Source organism: Chenopodium album, chromosome 16 (genome assembly GCF_948465745.1).
Source record: "Chenopodium album chromosome 16, dcCheAlbu1.1, whole genome shotgun sequence".
NCBI lineage: Eukaryota > Viridiplantae > Streptophyta > Magnoliopsida > Caryophyllales > Amaranthaceae > Chenopodium > Chenopodium album.
The window spans coordinates 2,159,078-2,186,567 of record NC_137849.1 but is presented as its reverse complement, the minus strand read 5'-3'; the positions used below and the strand labels follow the sequence as shown (position 1 = coordinate 2,186,567).

Below are 27,490 nucleotides of genomic sequence, written 5' to 3'. Positions count from 1 at the left end.
AATAAGTTCAGGTAATTAGGTTCTAATAAGTAAAAATCAAGTGAATAACATACCATTGCTCTTACAAAACATTTGAGGTTGATCGATTCACATCATCATTACTAATTTAGAACCAAATTTTTTTGTTTGGAAAAGTACATGTTAAAAAGATCCTATGTTTAGGTTGGAACTATGCAAAAAAAAAAAAGGAAAAATTGACATGAATATTATGACCTTTGCACGGTCCGCCATAAATAAAACCACCTTTTGATAATCCCCCAATAAAATGACCTTTGCACATCATCTTCCATAAATGGGGTGAAACCGGTTGGTAACTTGTTTAATGGGTTAGTGTGACACATGTCACTTTGTAATTGGTTATTTTTTTATTTTATTTTTTCTGCAGTTTTCTTTTTAGGAAAAATAGATTTAAATTTAAAAAAATTGATTTTAATTTAAAAAAAGAAAAGAAAAAAAAATCAAAATCCCCCATTCATGTGAACCCCCATTCCCGTGAATCCCCACACCGTCACGGCCGGATTTTGGAGGGGCCTGGGCTGGGGTTTGGGCAGCAAAGGAAAGAGAGGTGGCCGGATTTTGGAGGGGAAGGGGATGGGATGGTAAGAGGTGGCTGGAAAGGAGGGGATTTTGGAGGAAGAGGTAGCGGATTTGGGCTCCGATTTACTCTGTTTTTGCGGTCTAAGTTGCTGTGAGCTGCTTCGTTGGTGCGCTTTCGTGGTGGTCGGAGTTTTCGATACTGCTGATTGTGTGCGATTGTTGTTGGTGAAGGTCGAACGGGTTGCGGGTTGATTGCGATGCTGCTGAGCGATTTTGTGCGGTTGTTCGGTTGCGGCATGGTAGTGGAAATGTGGAGTTGTATGGTTGAGAGAAGGTGGGGCTGTAACTCTTTGAGGTAAGTGGTGGCTGGGCGGTGGTGTGGTTGCTGCCAGATTTTGGAGGGGGTAGAGAGGTGGTTAGAGGTGAAGGATTTTTTTTTTAATTATTTTTTTTGTAAATTTATTTTTTTAAAAAAAGAAATATGTTAAAATTGAAATAAATAAATCTACCCAATTATAATGTGACACGTGTTCATCCTTAACCTATTAAACAAGTTATCGGTTTTTTATCCTATTTTTGGAAGATGATGTGCAAAGGTCGTTTTATTAGGGGATTATCAAAAAGTGGTTTTATTTATGGCGGAATGAACAAAGGTCATAATATTCCTGTCAATTTTTCCAAAAAAAAATAAATAAAAAAAATCAAGAATTCAAGATAAACTTTGGAACATTTGTGGCTAAAATTTGTGTTAATAGTAGAATAAGGCCTTGTTCTCATCAGATTATTTTTAGTTCAGTTCATCTCTAATAAGTTCAGTTCAGTTCAGCTCCTAATTTCTTTCTATTATAAAATATTCAGTTCAGTTCAGCTCTAATAAGTTCAGTTCAGTTCAGTTTAGTTCAGCTCATTTCAGTCAATGAGAACATACCCTTAAATAATAATTTCTTAGCTTTATGAATATTGCAACAATTACTATTTTAGATAGTTTCACATATACTACAATACTTTCCTTTCTCTATCTTTCTCATCTTCTTAAAACCCAAATCTCATCGTTTATTTCAATGTTTATTATTGTAACATTGAAATTATTATTTTCTTTTCGCAGCTTGCTTTAATTTGGTACGTTGCCAATATGTCTTTGGAATTTTTCCTTATTTTTCGCAGGGTTTTTTTTTTAAATTATTTTTTTTGAAACATTATTATTATTATTATTATTATTATTATTATTATTATTATTATTATTATTATTCTTCGCTACATTTAGTTTATTAAATTACTGACCCGCGTTGATGACTAAGGATAATTTGCAGCGTTCTACTCTACGTAAGGTTTGCTGCAAATAGATAGTGTGCTACATATGATGTTTCCTCTGTTATTGATGCGTCGTCTATTAACCGTAAGATTGAGTTGATGTCAATGAAAATGTTATGCATGATTGAAAGATTTAGTTGTTTATTTCAATAATTAATTAGTCCTATGATTTAATTAGATTATTTTATGAAATGCATTTTATTGAAATAATACATAATCACATAATAGGTACATAATGGAAATCATACGAAAATGTATGCATTTTATTTAAATAATTTCAATAATTAATTAGTCCTATGATTAAATTAGATTATTTTATGAACAGCCTTTTATTGAAATAATACATAATCACATAATAGGTACATAATGGAAATCATATGAAAATGTATGCATTTTATTTAAATATAGTACATGATCGCATAGTAAGTACATACAAAATGAAATACATACGAAGATGTATCCATTTTAATTTATTAAAATAGTACATGATCGCATAATAAGATAGTGAGAATTAGTGTAAAGAAGTTTTATTTATTTATTTTTTTTTACAAAAGAGCTATCAAATAAAAGGAAAAAACAACAATTGTCAACCCAAAAAACTAAAACTGAAAATACAACAACTGAAGACGTAGGGCGCAATGAGCCAACCAGTGAGCCAACCAGGGAAGTTTTATTTAGTTATACTATAGCTAGCTTGCTATTAAGACTGCACCAGCATTATATATTACGTGTAGAAGGTAACCCAGGCCAAAAGGTGTTGACTTCGATGAAGCCATCCTTTCCTTTTATGATTTTGGATTCCATACTAAATTTTTTGACTGAAAACGATACCACACCATCGGCAATAATTTCATCGGTGTCTCTCTTTATGTGTGCTTCAATATGTAGTTGGCTAGCGCCTTCAGGCACAATCACGTTTGACTGACTTAAGGGGATGCCAGTTCCTTGGAGTACTTCAATGGAGTCACTTTTTTGCTTATCAAAAGAGTAGAATTTACTTTCACTAGACCCAAAATCACCACTTATATTTCCGAATATTATAATTGGCTGAAACGTCGAATAGGGACGACCAAAGACCCTAACAGACAAATGCAACGGCCAACTGAAAGTACTGAACATCATCTTCACTGCTGCATATTCTTGAACGCTAGCCATCCTTTGAGTATTATGTCCTCCTACATAGCAAAAATTATTATTTGTTTTATTTTATTTTATTTTTTTTTTAACAAAAAAAAAAAAAAAAAAAAAAAAAAGAACTATACCCTGCATGGAAAATTGAAAATTTTATAGTGCTATCATAATATTTTTATGATTATATAGTTCATAATTAACGTATTTTTATCTAAAAAATTAATTATATTAGGACTTGTTTACATTTACTGAACTGAACTGAACTGATCTGATTGGAGCTGAACTGAACTGTTCTGAAATGAATATTTTATGAGGGAGAGAAATAAAGAGCTGAACTGAACTGATTGGAGCTGAACTGAACTGAGCTAAAATGAATATTTTATGAGCGACGGAAATTAGGAGCTGAACTGAACTGAGCTAAAATGAATATTTTATGAGCGACGGAAATTAGGAGCTGAACTGAACTGAACTATTTGCAGCTGAACTGAACTGAACTGAAATTAAGTAAATGTGAACAGGTTCTTACTCTATTTTTGCTATAAAATATTATTGTCAACATTTTTTATTTATCAAAATTTTAGTTTTATTTATGTAATTTTTACTCTAATTTCATAGTTTCTCGAAAAATATTTATTTTATGTTGGGAAAATTTTTTCTAAAATTATATTCGCATTGTAGAAATTAGAATACTATTTGTGTCCAATTTATAGTGTGAAAAAAATGGATCACTCATATTGTTTATCATTAAAATAATGAGGTAGTTATATTTCAAACGACCGCTATAGAAACACAAAATACGAATATAGAGTATTTGTGATACACGGTACCTTTATCAGAAATAAACGGAATAGGCTTTATGCCGTTGTTATCCCCGGAAACTTCGGCATCATCGGTTAAATGATTATTGCAGCCGAACATCTGCACATCGTTAGGGATAATCGAGAGTGGTAACTCATCATAGCGCTGCAAGTAAGCAGGGCAGCGGGCATGGGCGGAGGATAGTGTTAGAGTAAGAGTAATTGCGAGGAGAGTGAGGGAGATGGTGGCTGTCTTTGTGGACATTTTCGTTATTGCATAACACTTTGATTATGTTTATGTTGGAGTTGGATGTTGGGGTGTTGGACCATGCTCTTCATATTTATAGATTGGAATGTCAAGGCCAATGGCGGAGGGGTCTTGGTGTGCCCTACATACCAGTTTTAAAGAAAAAAAATATATATATTCAGTTTACTGATTTTTTTTTAAAAAAAAAACCAAAAAAGTATTTTCTATTTTTTTTAAAAAAATAAAACACACCTCTTTGTCATGCGCTTTGAGAAATAGATTAAGTTTACTGATATTTTTGTAAAAAATAACAAAAAAAATTTACTCCCTCCCTCCCATGATACTTGACACAATTCTCATTTTTGTCTATCTCACAATACTTAACACGTTATTAAAAATGGAATAGGATCATAAATAAAAAAAAATATTTTCCCACATTTTCTCTTTCCTCACCTACACTGCTCCCACCCTACTTTGTTATTTTCTTACATTATTAAAATATAAAAGAGAATCTTTTATACAATAAACAAATATTATAAATATATCCATTGGTAGTTTTCTTATGGAATTGGGGGAGTATAATTCTTTAATTCCACAAATATTGCAACAACTATCATTCTAGGAAGTTATACAAACATTGCAACATCACCTAACCCTTTTGTAATCTTGATGTTGAATTTTTTTAATAAATTAACTAATTATATCCTATAAAAGGGTGTCAAAAGGGGGGGACTTCTCATCCTAGAGCAACTAGAGATCGACATGGAAATCTTTAGTAAGGACAAAACAGTCATTAGCCACTATGTAAGTACATGGCATTAGTTAGTAAGGGTATTTTTGGAATGTCAAAGTTTCAAAAATAAATAAATAAATAAGAAAATAGGAGTAATCATATGTAGGGATGGCAATGGGTCGGGTCTGGATCGGGTCCACTGAGACCCAAATCCAGAATTTCGGAGGTGGACCCACTGGGTCTAAAAAAATCAGACCCAGACCCAGATCCATCGGGTCTAGCGGGTCTCGGGTCTAATACGGGTCAAAAATGAGTCTAAGTATGATTTTTATTAATTTTTTATTTTATATATATTATAAATTTATAACTATACTACTACTTCAAAATAATAAAAGACACATTTAAAAACATAAATAAAAAAAAAGTTGTTCATATTTTTGACACAAATAATTTGTTCATTAAAAGGTAAAGACAATGCAAGAAAAAAAAAATCTTACTCTGTAAAAACTTAATTTCTTGGTTGCTTGTTGTTTTATTTGCTCACTTTCACTAAAGTCTATCTTCTAAACCTCTAATTACGTAGTATATTAATTGATTTTTTTAAATAATATTATAACTTATATATATATTTATTATTTATATAAAATAATAAAAAACGGGTTCATGGGTCGGATCTGGGTCGGGTATGGGTCTACAATTTTTGGACCTAAACCCAGACCCAGACCCGACCCATTTAGCTTAGACCCAGACCCGACCTAGACCCATCGAGTCTAAAATTTAAGGACCTCGAACCTAAAATATGGGTCGGATCCAACCGGGTCTAGAATGAGAATAAGATTATGAGAAACCACTTATATATGTATATATATCAGAACGTTAATATTTTTAGTTACCGATATTAAAAATTATAAAAAATTGATATTTTGAAAATATATATCGTGACGAATCTAACAAGACCCTACATGACTATATCTTTCATTGCGTATAAATCACTGAACTTGGTCAAAGGATAGTGTGTGAATAGTTGTAGGGTCAAAACGTGTCAACTAATAAAAAATGGAGGTATTATATTACAATATATTAGATATATATATCGATAATGAAACTCAATACAACATTTTTATCTTAATAAATCTTTCAAACATTTACTTACTTACACCATATGTGTCACAATAGTACATATTTGTCATTTATGTGGCGCAACTCTTAGTGAAAAACTAGATTCTGAAGTGTCTGAAGGACACTCTTGGAGTCCGACATGGCTGTTGTTCACAAAGAGAAGAGGAAGAAGAAAGAAGAAGAAGAGAAGAGAGGGGGCGAAATAACTATGGTACAACGGAAAAAATGCCCTAGACTACTGATACCATGAAGGAAATGTATTCTGTGGCTATTCTCATTGATTCAATAGCATTATATACAAATTACAAGAGATATCAAATACCTTAATCTAGGCTACAAACATTGTAACTAAATATACACTTTGACTATATCAATATATACATATATATCTTAATAGTGTCGATATTTCGTGGCCTGACCGCTTAATCTAGCTTTTTTATATAAGTGATATGATGTATCACATTTGGGTTTCTCGAATTAGCAAGAGTCATGTATCATGAATTAACAAGGGAGTTAAATAATCATGTTTGGCAGCATTTGGGAATATTTTAATATATCATGTTTGTTACCATTGACGAAACGTGTTTCACACATTAGCAAGAGTCCAAGGTATATAATGATCAATCCACCATATTAATTATTCTCTTAACTAATTTATATAACTTCTATATCTTACCTCTGTTCTTTTTAATTGACACGTTTTGACTTTAGCATTATTCACACATCCCCCTTTAACTGTGTTTTGTGATTTGTGCGTTATGTAAAATTTAGTCATGTGAGATCTTGTTAGATTCGTCATGATATATATTTTCAAAATATCAACTTTTCATAATTTTTAGTGATTGGTAATTAAAGATATTAATGGTTGAATTTGTGCATTGTTAAACGTGACTAAAGAAACGTGTCAACTAAAAAGAAACGGAGGAAGTATATGAGACACAAACTTGTAGAATGACTTTTGACTACTTTCTAGCGTATTCTATAAGGGCTACATAATTAAGGTTTTAGCTATGGGTTTTATTACCCTTTTATACATTAATAATTATCTATAAGGGCTACATAATTAATTATGAAAATCTACTAATTTGACATTTTACATACATTATCATACGAACTATCTCTACTAGAAAAATTCTACAATATTAATATTTATCTTTAAAATGGTAGTAGACGGCCAAAGTTAAGTTGTAGACCTGATTGTTGGGAATAACTTGGTTGGTTTTGGCAACAACGGCGTCTTCTAGCATAGTTGTCGACTACGGACGATTACTGGCGAACGGACGACTACAATAAGAGATTAAATCTGAACCGTTTATTATGTTTGTTGCTTAATCTTAGCTTTTGAATATTACATTTTAAAAAATTAAAAAAAATCTAATATACACATCATTTATGTCATGACCAGTCAGCGATCAGTCAACAAAGTGTTGTTTGTTTTCTTACATTTTAAAAAGTTAAAGAAATCTAATTTACCCTCACGACGATCCTTTTGTAGTCATGGTGATAATTGCGAACTAGGAAGTGGACGGAGTACTGATCGACGGTGGTAGTTCAGCCAACATAATATACATCAGTGCATTCAAGGAGCTGAAATTAGACAGGAAGGACCTGAAAAGGGTGAGTTAGAAGAGAGAGAAAGTGTACTTAGAGAGATAGAGAGAGTGTATTAACTTATGTGTCCAACCTCTTTTCCGTTGTACTTTATCCTTTATTTATAGGTGTACGATCTCCTTTGCGGAGAGTCTTACTTGGTTAGCCTGCGGGCTGATTCTGTCGAGCTGGTGAGCCCCTCTGAGTGTCCTTCCAACAGTGAGTGCGCACCCCATGAGTCAAACTAGGAGCCCGGTAATAGCTTAGCGGGAGCTATCCCATACAACTAGCTCCTCAAGAGGTGGTATGAGGTCACTCATGCCAGCTCTTGTCTGTGCGGTGCAACCTCTCTTGATGAACTCAGCTGGGAGGTAAATAGTTCAGTAGGAGCTATCCCCTACACCATTTATTTATCAAAAATTAACATAAATATAAGATTTTAACAATTAACTAAGTATTTTATTCCCTAAAAAAAAAAAAAAAAAGCTAACTAAATATTTTAGGTAAAGATAAATGAAGAGAAATTTTATCCAAAAAAAAAAAACCAAAAAATCCTCAATTTACGCCTAATTGACTGCAAGGTTTTTTTTTTTTTATTTTTTATTTTTATTTATAATTCTATTGACCGCAGTTAGAGCTCCAAATTTTCATCAATGGTGATTAAGATTAAAAAAACTCTATCAAGTACTACATCATTTAAGACCATACGATTATTGTACATGAATATGATACATGAGTTTTGAATCCTTTTTTTTTTTTTTAATTTTTATTTTGAGAAGTTACATTAGATTAATTATCCCTTGAGATGTGATTCAAATGAATTGACTAATTTGATTTTCTATGAATTAAAAATGCAGACATATTTGTGATAATTCATTAATTTGACATTGCTTTTACAAGTTTTTTTTCATAGATTTTGGTAATTTAGGGGATATTTTGGTGAAGGATGAAAGTAAATAATGAAGCAAAAAATGGAGATTCAATGTTAACGTTGACAATAACGGAGGTTAATAATAGAGATGAATCATGATGAAGGCTTATGATGATTATTTTTTTTTTTGATTTGTTATTCTTCTAAGATAATCGCGTTTAAATAATAGTATAATTTAATCAATATTACTTTTTCAATATTCTTAGTAAAGAAACCATATATGGTTTAGGTCTTAAAGATAGATAAAGGATGAATGTTTTGGTTAAATATGAAGGTTTTAGGATGAAGATGACATCGATTGAAAATAAAGTTCAATTTAATTCATACGAATGTTAATAAGGTTAGCGATGATTTAGGTTGAAGATGAAATATTTAAAATTGATAAAAAAAAATCAATTTTTATTAAAAAGAAAATGCGAGTAAAACACACACACACACAAAAAAAAAAAAAACCAAACAATCCCTTGATGACTAAGTAGCATAGGTGTAAGATTGAACAGCTAGGATTAGACAAATAATATATGAACGGTTTAGATTTAATCTCTTAGCGTAGTCGAAGATAGTCGTTCGTAGTCGACAACTATGCTAGAATTTTTACAGAGAAATAGAAAGCAGCTGATCTGGATTCACATTTTGGGGGTTCTGTAGGTATAAATATGAAGGGAATAGGGAGCGGTTCTATAAAGGGTTCAGTAATACTTCGTATACTTTAAGAAGGGAATGTCAAAGTCAGCGACAAAGTGTTTGACAATGACTTCCGCACCAGCTATGGTCATCCACCTAAAATTTGGGATATCATCAACCAGGGATAGATCTGGGGGGGGGGTGCAAGGGGGTTCATTGAACCTACAAATTTTTGAAAAAAAATTATAAGTTTTAATTTTTTTTAAATGAAAAAGGGTTAAAATAAATTTTTGTGAGATAAATAATCAAATGTGTAAGTTTGGTGCATTGGTAAGGGAGAGATTTCTTAGAGCAACAAGACTCCTCTTAGGTCCTAGGTTCAACTCTCCCTGCAAAAATTAAGTTTTTTTTCCCCGAATTCTTCCGTTCTTCGTGAGTTTGTGAATCCTCTTATTCCTCTACTCCTCTTAATTTTTAAATCTTTATTTGTTTGTTTCATTTTTAAAAAAATTAGTGATGATTAGATTAATTACTGATTTGTTTAATTGGTTTTGATAAATTGTTGAATACTTGAATTGTTGACAAATTAAATTGTAGAAACTTAGAATTTTAAATTTTTACTTGGTCTTTTAATTGATAAGTAGAAGAAGTTTACATTGTCAAATTTGTGTTTACTGGGGACTTGGAATTTTTGTTTTATGTATACTATTGATTTTTTGCAATAGAATTATAGATTTATAGAAGTAGTAATGTATTAGCACGATTTCAAAGTATGAAAACTTTATGAATGTTTTTTTTTTTTTTTAATTGTGTAATCCATCCATTTGTAATTAAAAATTTGAACTTATGTATTGAATATTTAATTAATGGACATTTTGTGAAAAACTACCGTATAAAACACTTTTTTTACGAGAAACTACCTAATCAAAAAAATGTTGTAAGAAATTATCTTATAAAAGGGTAAATGTTATAAGAGACCTCCCTTGGTTGGAAAGTTACCGTTAACTTTCATTTTCCGGCGTTGACCACATCACATGACTTTTAATTCACTCTTTCCCTCCTTTTTTCTTAATTGGCACGTGACGTGGTCAATGCCGGAAAATAAAAGTCAATGATGACCTTTTGACCAAGGGTAGTTTCTTACAACATTACCCTTTTATAAGGTAGTTTATTACAACATTATTTTTATTAGGTAGTTTCTCGCAAAAAAAGTGCTTTATAAGGTAGTTTTTCACAAAATGTTCTTAATTAATATAGGATCATCGTTTTTTTTTAAGATTTCGAACCCACGGTTTGGAATTCTTGGATATGCCACTATCATCAACATAGATTCGGAGAGTGACTCCCTTAATGTCGCTGAGTTTCCTAGAAGATATGATAAGGAATTCTTGAATCTAACTGTCTAACAAGGGCATAATCGTCCATTCACTTTTACCGCACTTGAAAAAAATAATGTCATAATACATGTTGGCATTTCATTATACTTTAAATAGTATAACCATGATACCAACCAACTTATTCAGTGATACCAACGAACGTAAAAATGTATGTTTTGTTGGTATCGATATGATTTGTTGTTGGTATCATGTGAAATATCAATGTGTGCTTAGAGTCCAACAAGTCCTCAAATATGATTGCCGATATCAGTTCTGAGCACTTGATTACAACTTTTTGATGTTCAATTTGTATACTCGTCACCACACAAGAACCGTGTAAGTTAATCATACTTGAGAGATTCTTTGTCGATAGGATCGCAGCTGAAGCTCTGCACATCATCAGGAATATCGAGGGTGGAAAATCATAATGCTTCAAAATTTCAGGGATTGAAGAAGCAGGGCAGTTGGCATGGGCGGAGCAGGGGCGTAACCAGAATTTTTTTATAGGGGTGGCCTAATCGATAAAATAAAAAAAATAACTCGACAAGTCATAAATGCATACATAATTTGGTTAAAAAAACAAATCAACATAAACCATTAAAATAAAATGGTCCGTACAAATTTAAAGTGCCAAAAAAAAAATCACTTAACACAGGCTCTCCTAGATTTTATAGAATAGAAGTCATCTATAATTGACTTTATTTCAATTTTCCAGCAATCTTCTTCTTGATGTATACTAGCAAGAAATCGGAAAGAAAGTCAACTTCCATCTTATTTCAAAGTTTAGTTTTCACAATAACAACTGTAAAAAATTAATGGTTTACATAGTTGATGAATAAAAAGTAATACCGCAAGTGCACGGTGTCTGTTGTTAGCAGAGACTTAGCAAATACGAGTCGAATCCCACAGGATGACAGGTTCTATTAGTTTTTGCCCAATTATTATAAACCATTTTCAATAAACGAAGAGTGAATTGATGATCAATTAACTAAACTAGAATGAAAATGAAAATAAGATTGTTCTCAAATAAATAAAGGTCTAGGGCATATATGTTCGGTCCACCATGCTTATGCCAATCCAAGAAATGCAAAAAAATCCATTAATAACAAACTAGGTCGAATAATTAAAGCACTTGTTAATCCTACGGTCAGGAATTAACACTTACGAATTAACATATGTAGTTCGGTTGCTAACATAATCAAATTCGCCAATTGTAATTAAGCCTCTAAAAATATGAACTTTCAATTCTAATTTTTATTAGCTAAATAATCAACTCATGATATTGGCCAATTACATGAATCAAACAATAAAGCACTAATCAATTGGAATTATTCAAACCCTAATTCATAAATTTATAAATAATTAAGCACAAATAATCATGGTATAAACATGGCTTCTCTCACTTAACCCTAGAAAAACGACTACTCACTCATAATTGAGATAAACAAAACAAAAGAGATAAATAGACTTGAATTCATAATTAATAAAATAAATAAAGAACGAAAAGAATAAATGAAAATACCTCGATGATTGAATTAATGGAGAATAAAACTAGGGTTCAATAAATGGAGAGAAAACTAAAGAAGCGTTCTTTTTTAGAAAAATAAAGCATGAGAGAAGAAAATAAAATCGTCTCAAGTATTTATATTCAAGCCTAATCCTAAGTAAAATAAATCCTTAACTTATAAAAGCACCAAGACACTCAAAAAATGGAACTCCTTATGAAGTGTTCTACCTATATTACCCTTGTATTTGTTCTTGGAATTCCTTATCTACAGTGGTGTTCCTGATTTACCCTAAAAAAATTCCATGTGCATCATTGATATATCACTGACCACGTGTATCACAGAGTCAGTCGCTGACCACGTGTAGGGGGTGGCTGACTACGTGTATGAATATGACAATATGGGAAATTAAAGCACTGATTTTTGCTATGCTTATTATTAATGCTGGACAATTATGACGCCGAGCTCGATGATTTTTTTTATGCAAAACTTATTAATGCCTCGCAATTAAGAAGCCGAACATGTAGGAATTTGAGGCTAATTTGCAATTTGTAGGAATTTAAGGCTAATTTCCCATTGTTTTTGATTGCAGATGCATTAATTCGTCGCTTATGGAGCACTTGTTGGTCCTCTCTTCTAAGGTATTCTTCAGTTCATCCTTAGAAATTAGTACTTCAATTTTTAGCTGATTATGGTCGATGTCAGTTATATTAGTGAATTAAAAGGAGGCAATTAATTTCAGTTATTTGTTTGTTCAGCTAATTACTCTATACATCTTTGTGGGTTTTCCAGTAGCTCAGTCATTGGATGAATGGATTTGGGAGGAATAAATTGTTTGTTTCTTTTAATGATGAATCGCTTAATTACCCGTTGGTCTATTGTTGCGCATGTTGTGTAAGAGTGTTTCTCTTCTTATAACTTATGCTCAGGTTTTGGGAAGTGGGCTTAGGGTGCTAGAATTTGTGATTGGATGGATTATATGTGTTCTTTGTCAAGAACATAATCCAGGTCCAAGGGAATTAAGTTATTTTTAGAGATTAAGCTATTTTTGGGTTTTAATTGATTGGTTGTTGTTCTGAATTAAGCATGAGTCTAATTCTAGAATTTGGTGCTTTATATGCTTATTATTTGTTACTTTTTCCTATTTGTGAGTTAGATTAGACTGTATAGAGTTGCTAAGTGATAATTCATTGTATCTTGGGTGTCATTAATTAGTATTTTTCATTTTTGGTTTATGACTTTCACACACATTTTTTGTTTTTATAGCTGCTTACTTTATACAGCTCGCAGCTCAGTCCTTGGCCCAGTGGATTTTGGTTGAAGGACCTAATTACCTATCGGTCTATCACTGTTCATAACAATGGGTAAACACTTTCCTCTTCTATACCATGTGTTTGCTGACAGCTTTACTGATAAGAATAGAATCTTTGGCTTTGTAATTAGATGGATTTTATTGAAGAATGTACAAGGTTCATTGAATTACCTGTTGTGTTTTGCTTCGTTTGTTTTCACTTGCTTTGTCTTCTACTGTTTTGTGTTTGCATAAATACAAGACAGTCCATCTAGTTTTCCTCATTACAAAGAAAAACACATCACACTCCCATGGAGGTTACATTAGAGGTAATGTGAATTTGGATATAGGTCTTTGTGCTATAGTAACAACAACACACCTCTGGATAACTATACTTTCATATTACTAACCATGAACACAGAACATATATGAACTTGCTTCAAGGATTTCTTCAGAATCATGACATTCTTTAACTTTACTTGGCATGGTTAATTTGCTTCTTGTTTTCATGGCTTATGTACAGACATTATGTCACTGGACTTAAATTTGCTAAACCACTGATATGTTCTTTGCTTTGGAGTTATAACTACACAGTAATTTAACATCTTGGTAGCCTAACAAATCTGTGGTGTGATTTACTCAACATCATTTAGTTTTTGGTTTAGTCTATACCAATTGTGAAGTAAAGATTTAGTTGCATTTGTGTTGCTAAATTGGTTGGCTAATTAACCTGGTTGTTTTTGGTTTATACTGTGCTTTTTAATCTTGTTTGGTTTAAAGTGAGTGTGAAATCTGAAATTGGTTACATGGGCTTGCTTAAACTCTGGTTTTGATCTTTTTGCTACGAATAATAAATCATAAAATTGTGACTGAAATAAAGGGATCAGTTTTGGGTGAAGGTATTGAATTTTTTTTTTGTTTTTGTCATTTCTATTGCAGAGTTATGATCTTGCAATGGGTGGAGGTGCAGACTCTGTTGTAAGTGGTTCGTTATTGTCGACTATGTTGCATTGTTGTTTTTGTTCTGTGTTGGTTTGGTGTCTTTTAGTTAGTATTTGGTGACTTTGTTGTGTTATCTATATCATATGTTACATGCCTTAGTAGGTTAGTTTGATTACTTTGCATGATATGCTTGGTAGACCTTTTCTAAGGGGCAGCTATGTTGATTTGCTGTTTTGTATATTATGTGTTGCATGCCTTAATAAGCTGCTTACATTTGTTAATATAAGGTAGCTACTTTGCTATTTTTAATGAGGTGTGTTCTGTTTAGATGCCTACTTACATTTGTGTATTATGTGTTGCATACCTTAATAACCAGCGCTGTTATTCATCTGTGATGTAATTGCATGTGTTATGTGGATGGCTTTGTCATGTGACATAGATGAAGTCTAGCATCTGTCTGTGTCTTCCCACAACATATGTTTCACTTCCTTACACCTATAGCTCAGGCGATTAGATGCCCTTAAACCAGTGTTAGCTACATAAGCAACTTTCTTATGTTATGGGTATGGACACAGGTGGCTGGGCCTGAAACTCAAAAAGTGTCTATTTCTTTTTCCTGCCTTCTTTAGCAAGTTGTTGAATATCTGAAAATTCCTCAACCGGCTTACTATTTGGTTGACGTGAGAAAGAACGCTGTGAAACTTGTCCTGGAGACTGACCCAGGTTTGGGCCTATATGTGTATGAAGGTGGTCCAGCTAAGACAGTTGGGGAATCACATGAGAGAGCTGCTGAAAATGTTGTTCGTTCCCTTCGGATGGAATACAACATTCAGGTTGAGGACTTGACTTCTAAGAAAATTAAGAAGCTCCAACGCTGTGAATTTCTGTATCAGATGAATCACATTGAGCTTGAATCAATGGAAAGGGAGGCAGGGAAGGTGCCAGTCAAGTGGCTAGATGTGCCAAACCACAAGCGCTGCAAGAAATATGTGTGCATAGATTACATGGATGTTCTGCGCACTCTAACTGCAGAGACTAAAGCACGTGTTTCAGCAGTTGACACTTTCAAGCTCGGGCCAGCTAAGTTTATTTCCTGGGTTACAGTTTACGCTCCTTCAATTGCTACTGGAATGGAGTGCATTTTCAGTGTTGTTCGTGCTGACTCCAAGGCTACCAAACAAGATGCTGCTAAGAGGGTTGTAGATTTTATGCGCACTGCATATAATCTTAACATAGTGGATTTGAACTATGTCAATGGGGTTTATGCTGGCATTAAGTGTTCCTTAGCTAGGGAAAGCTACTTAGCAGCTAAAGAACGTGTGCTTGGGGATTCAAGGTGCTATGCACTTAGCTCCTTTTTTAGGTGAAGATGGCTGCATAACACCTAAGTCTGCTGCGCACAAGATTCCAACACCTACTCTTCCTCTACCTCCACCTCACAAGGCAAGAGCTAGGCCATCTTTTGGTGATTGCCTCAGTCGAAAGCCATTACCAGTACCCCCTGAGTTGGACAGCTTGTTTAAGCGAAGGAAGTTTGATTAGTGGTCAAAGTGGAGTCACAGAGGAACTTGTTTTGCTGGTTTCAGTGTTCTGTTTCCTGTGTTTGTGTTCGGCCTTAGATATGGCATATTAGCTTATTGTTTTGCTTATATTTAAGTTTATTTTGTACTGCTCTATGTGTTAGTGACATTGTCAAGACATGCTGGATAGTTTTCCAGAATATAATGTATTCCAGCCTTTTGAACTTGATTAATGAAGTATTATTTTCTTGTCATTGCCCCTTATCTACAAAAAGTATCGAGTCTATTGTTAAGTGTGCTTTCTTATATGCACAGCATGGCTAGGCACTAATTTGTGCTGGATTGATTTATTTGGCTACTGATTCACGGCAAAAACGTTGCAATTTGACCAGTGTGCAATTTTTCCCTTGGCAGGTTATACTAGCTGCAAATGCATTGTAACACCATTCCGTTTATCAAAAACCTTCCCGCAGCGCCTATTTGCAACTTCTTTGCTGTCATTAGCTCAATTTATATTACTATCATACGTACATACGAGTTTCTTTTCCCATTATATTTGTTCACTATGCTATCTGCAGTAACTTATAAATTAGCCATCACCATAAAGGTACAGTTTTTTCAGTTTGTTACAAAAAATTTGCTTTGTTGTTATTCAGATCGTGCTTTACTTCCAAAAAAGCTTTTTCAAAAGACTCGGGTTAGCAAACGTTTACAGGCAATACAAGCTATGTCTCAGACCCCTGCTCCTACGAGGTGTTTGGCTATTATTCTTATCACATGTCCATAATGGCTTTTCATTGATGTGTCTTTTTTAATTTTTTTTTTTACTGTTTCCTGTCATTACATATAGGGAACTTGAGGAGGCAAATTCCGCCAGATATCAGTAATAAGAGCTTGTACAAATTGAGCCAGAAATTGCTCATACAAAAAATGCTACCAATAATGTGGCTGGAAATTCAGTGGCACAATCTAATAGTAAGCATAGTTATATATATTTTTTATGCAGACTAATTCGACAAACTTCACTAATTGAAGTTAGGATCTGAACTAGCTATGACAGCTATGCAATCTGCATATGTTTGAATAACATGGGTACCAAGTTCGTTCTAGATTGGATTATTTAGCCCTACATTTGAATAACGCAACGTTCATTTACAGGCCCACATCTTTTGGCTGCTGATGCAGATGCAGCCAACATAGCACAGGCTGGGAAAACAGATATTAGTAGCACTCCCTCAGACCGGTGTATGTTGTATAACAAACTTCCTGAGAATTCAAGGTCTAGCAAGCGTCAGCGAACAATTGCAGCTATGGAAGAAGCACCTGTTTCAGTGAAGTGCTTTTATTTTTTTCTTTACCACAACAACACATGCCTTGATATGTTTATGTAGTTTTGCCGATAGTGTATTTGTGCTACATTTTCTTTGGCCGTACAGAGAAATAGGTGAAACAAGTGCACAAGGTAGTAGAAGAAACCAGGAATTGAAAAAACCAAGGGGAAAAAAAAGAGTAAACCTTTCTTTTATCAAAACTTGTTCTTTTAAGTTCTTTTCTCATTTGAAATCAGATTAAAGGCCATGTATAATTGTCACTGAAATAGTAAACTAATTGCAGAAAAATAAATTTGCATTCCATAAGTTTAAGAGATTTGGTAATACAATAAATGTAACCATTTTACCTGCTCTTAGCTAGCCGCCTAACTATTTTAGGCACAATTACTTATCCCCAAAACCAGTAAGTATTATCTGAGATCACATTGCATTTGCCTTTTTCACTTTCAATCTTCTCATCATCCTCACTGTGCTTAAGTGCCGCCTGATCTTTAGCAACATTAAATATCTGAACAGCAGTAACCATTTCATTTCTGCAGATTTTAGTTTGACCTTGCTCAGCCATGCCTACAGTATCATCAGGGATTTCTTTATTATTCTTCTTAGTTTTTTTCGCTTCATTATAGCTTTTCATTTCTGCAATTTCAATGGACACTTCAGCCAACTCCTTTTCTATCTTCACAATTCTCTTTCCCACATCAAAATGAATTGCTTTTGCATCTGCTAATTGGCCTTGTAAATTAGCTTCTCTAATTTGAAGATACTGAAGCACGGATTGCATGTTACGTTTTTGAAACACAGAAACTTGGTTAGAAAACATGTTATCATTTTCTGCCATGATCAATTATAAGCCTAAAAATGGAAAAGGATATAATAAAACTTTCACATATAAAAAAAGTACATGGAACAATATGAAGTTGAACTAAACAAGCCTAATGTACTGTAGGGAAGACACAATGTGTAAGCATTGTACATTAATAAATGCTGCTTTTCCAACCACAGCTTTTATAGAAGCATTAAAAGAAAATTCCTGCTTCATTATGTGAGCCATATTGAATTAATCACTGTATTACACCTGATTACATTACTCCTATTTAGTTATTAACTTATATCTAATTTCATTAAACCTGAACATGTAATTTTCATATCATAGAAATAACTACTGCAGCTTCTCAAAAAAAGGTGGTCAAACAGGCTACAGTTAAAAAGACCAGTAAGTTTTTCTTTACATTTTTTATTGTCCTTGTTTTGTGCAATATAACATACTAATAGATTGGGCTGGCATCCCTGGTTTAATAACAGAAACTCCAGCTGCTATGCTTTGCGTAAAATTGCCGACCACACCTTTGAAACTAAAATCACCTTCCATTTGTCCAAACTGCAATGCAAAAAATTCGAGCATGAATCACTCCATTTCTGCTGTGAAAATGGATCTGTTCAACTAGCCACTAATGAATATCCCCCTGGACTATATAGACTTTTAACATCTAATGAGGAAGATGCATTACACTTTAGACAATATATTCGATTATATAACAACTTATTTGCATTTAGCTCATTAGGTGGCAAATATGATGGCAACATACATAAAGGAATATATGTTTTCAAATTGCATGGACAAATTTACCATAACTTACCTGATTTAATCCCTGATGAAGAAGGTCCTAAATATTTACAGCTCTATTTTTATGATGGCCATATTGAATCAAGTGCTAGAACAAAATGCTTTAAAGAAGTCAGGCAAGATATTATAAACATACTTATGGAGGTAACTACTCAGAATTCTTATGTTTGCCTTTTCAGATCATTAAAAGAACTTGACATTCAAGAAGATACACAAATTACTATCAATAAAAGTAGTGTTATAGACCAACGAGTTTATAATGCTCCCACAACAGATGAAGTAGCTGCAATTTGGCCTGACAATACTTCGTCAAGCGAGTCTAATGGCCCATACATCACGGTTAGAGGAAAGTCAACACGGTGTCATCACATATACCATAATTATGGATGCTATGATCCTTTGCAGTATCCACTCTTATTCCCACATGGTGATTGTGGTTGGGGTCAGGGTTTGGCCAAGAACAGCAGTGCGGGACAGCAGCAAACAAACCCTATTATGTCTTCGACAATGCATACAGAGGAAGATGTCCTTGCACAGGAAGCTAGCCGTAAGTTTCTGAGCTAACCATTGCTTGCTAGCATCTATCTAGAGTTTTATTAGAAAGTGTCGTTATGCATTATATGCTTCCATTAACATAAATCATAATTTCCTTTATTGCAGGCTTAGCAGATGCAAGCGGTACTTCGGCACAGCATATTTCTCCCCGTGAGTACTATGCTTACAAGCTACAATGGAGCCCAAACAACATGCTTTTGCGTGCAGGGCGGTGTTTTCAACAATACATAGTTGACATGTATGTGAAAATTGAGAATACTCGCCTTGACTACTTCCGCCACAACCAACAAACAATCAGAGCTGATTTGTACCAGGAGATTTTGGATTCTATTAAGAGCGGTGAAACGAATCCCATAAATGTAGGCCGTCGGGTTATTTTACCACCAACTTTTATCGGCGGCCCACGAGACATGAAGCGGCGGTACTTGAATGCCATGGCTTTAGTTCAGCGCTTTGGCAAGCCTGATTTGTTTCTCACAATCACCTGTAATGCAAAATGGCCAGAGATCAAGGTAGAGTTAGCTCCTGGAGAAGCAACTCAAAATCGACCAGATATTGTTGCTCGTATATTTCGATCAAAGTTAATCTGTCTCAAAAAACAAATCATGAAGAAACATATCTTTGGGAAAGTGGCTGCTATGATATATGTCATCGAATTCCAAAAAAGAGGTCTTCCTCATGCACATTTCCTTATTATCCTAAAGCCTGATTACAATTTGAAATCATATTTTGATTTTGATCGCTTTGTATCCGCTGAGCTACCACCCCACAGCTCCCCAGACCTACGGAAAATTATAGTCGTCATATGATGCATGGCCCTTGTGGAGAAGTAAATCCTGAATGTGCATGTATGGTTACCAAAAATAACAGCTTTGTGTCATGTAAATATGGCTACCCTAAACAATTCTTACAAGAAACAACAAACCATGATGATGGATATCCACTATACAGAAGACGAGATACAGGAGAAAGTGTCCGAATTCGAGGTTCAAACCTTGATAACCGTTGGGTTATTCTATACAACCCATACCTTTCTGCATTTTTTTATTGTCATCTAAATGTAGAAGTCTGCTCATCTTTTCAAGCTGTAAAATACTTATACAAGTATGTTTACAAAGGGCATGACAGAGTCTTTTTTAATGTTGTTGGCGAAGAAAATCAGTCCATTGATGAAATTGAAAGGTTTTAGTCTGGCCGATGGGTTTCACCGTGCGAGACAGCTTAGAGGATTTTTGGCTTTGATTTATTTGAGATGCACCCTCCTGTGCAGTACCTTGCAGTGCACTTGGAAAACATGCAAACAGTTCAGCTAAGGAATCATGAGCAGCTAGATTCCGCAGTGTTAAATGAACGAAGATCTAGAACTCAACTAACAGAATTCTTTAAAGCAAATGCAGCCTCACCTCAAGGTACAAGATATCTCTATAGCGAATTCATTGAACATAGCAGATGGGATGCCACTGCAAAGGCATAGTTTCAAAGACAAAATAAGAAACTGGTCATTGGTCGGCTGGCATGTGTTACACCAACAGAAGGAGAACGCTTTTTTTTGCGACTGCTTCTTAGTAACGTTCGCAGTCATAAATCATTTTCTGACCTCAGGAATGTGAATGGAGTGCTATGTGCCACTTTTCATGAAGCAGCTATTAAAAGAGGACTTTTTGAGGAAGACAATGTAGTTTATTCATGCTTGGCTAAAACTGCAGAGATTCATATACCATCAGCCTTGCGGCGGTTATTTGCAGTTGTGTTGGTTTTCTGTACTCCTAGCAATCCATATACACTGTGGCAGCACTTCTATAATGATTTATCTAATGACTATAGGCATACCTTTCCATAAAATGTAAACCAAGTTAGGTTGCTAACAATACAGTCAATTGAGCGACATTTAGAGTCTATGGGCAAATCATTAGCTCATTTTCAGCTTGAACATCTACAAGAAGACGTGCCAGCATAACTACACAGAACAAAGGACATTATTGATGCTTTAGATGCACCTATTCCCCAAGAATCAATTGATTGTAGGGGAAAACTCAATTCAGCTCAGCAAATTGCCTTTGACAAAATTATTTCTCATGTTCAAGCAGAGAAGCTTGGTTGTTTCTTTGTTGATGAGGGACTGGGAAAACTTTTTTGTACAATGCTCTATATGCAGAAGTGCGCTTGGCAGGGAAGATTGTGCTTCCAACGGAAACATCAGGCATAACTGCAGTAAATATACCTTCTGGCAGGACAGCTCACTCGCAGTTTAAAATCCCTCTTGATTCACAAGCATCTCTTGCTTGTGATGTCCCTAAGCAAGGCAGCTTAGCTGCTTTGATTAAAGAAACAACACTGATTATCTGGGATGAAGCTTCAATGGCACGGAAGGAAAACATTGAATCTGTTGAACTCTTACTACGTGATCTTTGTGATCCAGTTCAGCCATTCAATGGTAAAGTTATAGTCTTTGGAGGAGATTTCAGGCAGGTTTTACCAGTTGTTCCCCACAAGACTCAAAGGGAAGCTGTTGCAACAAGCCTGGTTAATTCACATATTTGGCCTTGGTTACAAAAGCTACACCTTACTGAAAACATTAGAGCTAAAGCAGATCTCCCATATGCATCATTTTTGCTAAGTTTGGGCAATGGTCAACTCCAATCCTCTGAAAATGCTTTTGTGCAGGTTCCTCCTCACATTGTGAGTTATTATCAACAAGCCGAGGAACCTATCCATTATCTAGTTGCTACTGCATTTCCTGAATTGCAACATTCAGCCTTTTCACCGGATATTTTCACAGAAAGGGCCATCCTCACACCATTAAATGATGCAGTAGACTCCATCAACAATTTTCTTATTGACAAATTTCCAGGAGAAGCAGTTGTTTATAAAAGTTTTGACAGTATCCTAAATGATAACTGTGCAATTTACCCAACTGAATTCCTGAACCAGCTTGCCCCAGGTGGTATGACTCCACACGAACTTATTCTAAAAGTTAACAGTCCAGTAATCTTTCTTAGGAATATTGATCCAGCTGATGGCCTATGCAATGGCACGCGTCTCATATGCAAGTAGTTCAGAAGAAATATTATTGTTTGTTCTATAGCCACTGGCCATCGTCAAGGAGAACTTGTGTTCATCCATCGTGTTAACCTCCGACCTCCATCATCAACAAAATATCCGATTCAGTTTGAGCGAATACAATTTCCTCTAAAGCTCAGTTTTGCAATGACTATCAACAAATCTCAAGGACAAACATTAAGCCAAGTCATGGTTTACCTCCCACAACCATGCTTCTCACATGGTCAATTGTACGTTGCATTGTCAAGGGCAAAAAAGTCAGACAAGGTGACTGTAATCACACCCCAGCCTGCTGAAAATTACAGCACACCAGTTCTGAAAAACATTGTAGCTTATGATGTCTTGCGACTATCTGGTGTAACATGATACGATATGATACAGGTATTTCTAATACTGCTTCTACACCTATTCATTGAAACAAGTTCCTTTCTCTTTTTACTAATTACATTTTTACTATCCTAATATGCAGGTCTAATGCCACTTTTTCCCTCTAGCAATTGAAAATGGCCATTTTAATGTTCTAAATCTTTGGAACATCATTTTGGTATAAAATACTTTTTGTAATATCTTTTTTACAGTTATATATAAAATATACATCCTTAAAATGGCTTGCAGTGCTTTTCTAACACTTTGTCTTGTTAATTTAGATGCTTTCTTTTAAGCTATTGCAACACTACTTGCACACTTTTGCCTTACATGTAATCTGCATCTTGTAACAAATTACTAATTCACACATTTACTTGACCCACCAAGTATGGTGCAGTAACAAGAAAAAATCAAACTAACATGTTTTTAAATAATATTCGCTGCACATCCATTTATACAATGCTCATTAACTACACAACATTGTGCCAACCCCCCCCCCCCCCCCCCCCCCCTTTTTTTTAAACAACAACTAACACCTTCAGAATCACATAGCATTATCAAGAGTAATGAAATGATTTAGATATAATTGTTATTTTACTAAGTGTTGGAGTGGTATTCATACAATAATACATATGACCATCTTATTAGCATATTGAGGTGAGTATGAATATTTGATGAAATTACAAAAAGGGGAAAAAATTTATATCATTAGTTTAATAGGTTTCCTAATTTCAATGTATTATTGTATACCTGGAATGGCTCACAAAGTCTGATTTTTTAAAAGCAATCTTTATCATTCTTATTTGACTATTGTATATAATACCCCTTCATTCTATTACCCCCAAAACAAACAGCATTTATTTAACTAAACAAAATCACCTTATTAACTGCTAGACAATACCTTACTTCAAGTCATTCTTATATCAATTACAGAACTTTCTTGAGCTCTCAAACCATGTCACACAAAAGCTAACAATAGAATGCTTTTTTTGTAGATAGCTATAATTATTACTTTGCTTCTTTCCCTGCCGCACCTTGAAAAACGCTGTCATTTGTAATACAACTCCCCTTACAAAGAAGAAAACTTTATTAAATGAAGTCATTTTCACATTCATAGTTGTTGCAAAAAAAGGTATTGAATAATAGTCAAATCCTAGATTTACTTTATGAAGCACAAAACTGATTAAGCCTTCTACTATTTTTTATTTACATAACATCTTTTCTTTTATAGCTAAATTAAATCAGTTTCTGGTCCCCCTATTATCCACATGAGCATGTTGCTTTATTTTACTTTAATACATATAACTTATTAACCACTGGACACTACCATGTTTCATCTAAAAAGAAACAATTAAAGTCATATGCAACTTTTTTCACATCTTAAATTATTACTATATTCTTATCACTTGCAGTATTTGGGTAGTAAAGAAAAACTGACTTCTATCACTTCTTAATTACTTGCATAATTACTATTATTGTAGATTTCCTTGACAAAAGTTTTCTTAATACATCTTCTTATTCAATGGACAATATACTGTATCAAAACATTCTAATATCCACCGAATTATTAAGATCATTCATCTTTAACTTGTCAATAGTCTACCTGCTATTTAAGTTACTTACAGTTCAAGAGAGCATTTACTCTACTTCTATTCTCTGCTAATTTGTTCTGCTGTTGTTGTGTGCTAGCAATATTTACCTGCAATTCCACTTCAACAAGGTAAGTACTTTAATGATGCTCTTCTGAACTTAGCATCTACCTTTGCATTAACTTGATTCCTTCTCATTTATTTACTTACATTCAATTAAATTATCTTTGTTGCTTTCCATATGACCTTCTGTTAACCTGGATTACATTTGTACACATGATGCAATTAACTGCCTCCTTGCTTGCTTTGCATTCTATCATACCATGTAACTATCTTCCATGTAGTACTTGACATAAGAAGTTCTAATCTTTTTTGACCTATGATCATCTTACACCATAAAGCTTAATTACTAACTTACAATAATTCACAAAACTTTACCATTTTTATTAGTAATTAATTCACATGTAAACAACAACTTCACATGTAGGCATATAATTAATAAGGAAAATATTGAATATACAAATGAAATGTGTTTACATCAGGAGCATATAAAACTCATACAGACTGAGATTGAAAAATCCAACTTATAGACAGTAGAAATTAATTTCTAACCAAATAGCCAAAATTCTCCCTTCCAATGAAGTGACAGTGTTTAGAATTAAAGAATTAGTTAGTAATTACAAGAGTGACAATACCATTTTCTGCAATTTTTTTGACTTAATTTGTCTTGCTCATAATTCTGATAATGTATATTATGACATACATCAGCTCCAAACTTCCTACAGTTAAATGGCATGTAGTAAAATAGTCGGTTAATTGCTACTAAGCAAGGCTTACAATAAATGTGTACACAAAGTAACCATAATAAATAATACAAGCTTTCATTAGGACCACACAACACCACTTACAGCAATCTAGAAACATACACTCAGTACAACTTACTAATTAATAGCAAACTACAGACAACTAGAAGTACAAGATACTTTTATTACTGAAACAACAACATAAGCCTCCTAATACTTAGAAACACAACTAGGTTTAGACCACAAATGCCTAGCTGAAAATTAAGATTTCCTTTAAAAAGAACCACCATAGGAAGCATCACTTTCAAGAGAATATGGAGGACTGGAGTGGTGATGGATGTCACTGCACTTAAGAATAGGCTTAGGGTTGTAATTACTGGTCCCTTCTTTTGGTGTCTGTTTCTTTGGGCTGGGCTGCTTATCTTCAGGCTCAAAGCAAAGTGCAGATACCGCTGCCTCTAAATCTTCCACTTTTTTCTCTAAGGAAGTAAGCCGCTCCTCCATTGCTTCATAGTTAGACTGTTTAGGAAGCCCATATCCACTACTATGATCCTCCTTATCTTTCCCCTTACTTGCCATTGTTCTCACCTTGTTTAGAAAAAATAGACAGAGAAATGTGAATGGTAAATACAAAAATGCCTTGTAAAAATTTTGAAACCTCACCTTCCTTTTATATATACCTAGGGAGCACTTCATTGTCTAAAGGATATAACCATGCAATAATTACAGATATTTAGGAAGTCATACAAAACACTACTATGTGCTTCAACATTACATAGCACTGAACAAAATTAATAGTTACAAGTCACATCATTAAAGACTCCTTATTTTTAATTTGATTTAATTATTAATGCATGTACACCATATAATATTATACTGATGCAGATATGTAATGTTCACTAACAATACATAGACCTGTGCTAGATTTTCCTTTATCTAATTTCAGTTCAAATGACAAAACTAATTACATGTGTATGCTATAGATGAAACTTGAATACACACCTTTGAACAAACTTTCACCTATAAGCAAGGCATACAAATTTCGTGTCACTGTGAAAGAAAAGTCTCCTATCCGAGCTCCTCCGAACAAAAAAAGGTTTCAGAAATTGGTTTTTGAAGATGAAGAGGTTCAAACTAACCACTCTGAATCATTTCATAGTTATCTGTATCTTACAAATCCTCTACATGACTTCTCCTTTTCCATGATACAGGGTAACAACATGAAAGCTACTTTGTTCGGAGATGAATGTGACCACTTCAAAAAAGTCTTCGAACACAAGAAAAAGTATGAGATAGCTAATGCTCCAGTGCAAACAATTAACCCAAAATTTAGTTCATTCCCAGGAGAATGTGAATTAACATTTGGAGGAATGACTAAAATTCAAGCAATTGATCGAACGTAGGGACCTGTTTTGCCTGAATACATCTCTATAGCTGATGTACTGAAGATAAGTGGACCATCAGACCGGTTTGGTATCCTCTCAACCTTATCTAAACTAGATATAACTACTGAAAACACATCCACCTCTTGAAAGTAATGTGCCTATTTCTTAATTATTTGATAGATTTTCTTGGAATTGTAGTCCACATGGAAAACATTCGGCAGGTGACATATAAATCAGGCAGGGTAGCCGATGTGCTTGACATCAGCATAGTTGATGAAAGGTTACTACTACCCTTTTAAAACTCCAAAATGCTACCACGAATATAAGTACAGCCTACATATATATACTTACTTTCAATTTCTTTTACAGCACTGGTTCTTGCCCAATGATCATCTCTGCACGGGGACAGTTAGCACCTTCTGACAGTGAGAACCTCAAAGACTAGACATCCACTTTCTTGGTTGTTAGCTTGACTTCTTTGAAACCTGCTACCCACAGAAGTACAATTTTCTCACCCTTTACCATTGTATAAATAATGCAAGAGCCAAGTATGCTTATGCAAATTTCCACAAGTTTTTCACTACAATCAAGCATGTCTACAACAATTGATCCAGCCCCCAGTGGTGAAAAGGTTGATGCCTTAAGAGCTTGGTAATCGACCAACTTTATTGCTAATAAACATTTATACCAATACACATTCACAGTATAATGCACCTAAATCAAGCTAAATTTAAGCTTCCATGATTAATTAGCTATGTTTGCCTTTATATATGTCATTAGGGGCCATGCACATCCAGACATCATTGCTGATTACATGGCAAGGCAACTCGAATTCATGACTGTAGGCGCTGAACCGGTTCCAACCACACTTGATCAAATAATTGGCAAAAATGTGAGTGCATTCAAACACATATCCCTCTACTACCCTAGCTATTCTTCTATACTAACACAGCTTCATTTAGGTTGAAAACACTGTCCAGGAAGAAGTATACACACTTACAGTTACAATTCCAGATGCACAGCTAACCAATATTATTGCTTACATTGGTTGCGATAATTATGGAAGGCGTTGCTGCAAATGTGCCATTCTTTTGCCTTCATTGCCCTGACAAAAAATGCAGCT

At 34.1% G+C, this 27,490-nt stretch overlaps 2 protein-coding genes across 2 annotated transcripts; both read left to right on the top strand.

Moving 5' to 3' along the window:
- The first annotated feature begins 18,747 nt into the window (after window positions 1-18,747).
- On the top strand, window positions 18,748-19,973 carry LOC145586038 (uncharacterized). Its single transcript, XM_081642751.1, has 2 exons — window positions 18,748-19,156; window positions 19,270-19,973. Exons 1-2 carry the CDS (start codon window positions 18,748-18,750, stop codon window positions 19,971-19,973), a joined length of 1,113 nt encoding a protein of 370 aa, XP_081498877.1.
- Window positions 19,974-20,051: 78 nt separating this feature from the next.
- Window positions 20,052-22,590, top strand: LOC145586033 (uncharacterized). Its single transcript, XM_081642747.1, has 6 exons — window positions 20,052-20,150; window positions 20,435-20,637; window positions 20,743-20,988; window positions 21,130-21,260; window positions 21,320-22,108; window positions 22,250-22,590. The coding sequence occupies exons 1-6, from the start codon at window positions 20,052-20,054 to the stop codon at window positions 22,588-22,590; spliced, it is 1,809 nt and encodes a 602-aa protein (XP_081498873.1).
- The last annotated feature ends 4,900 nt before the right edge of the window (window positions 22,591-27,490 follow it).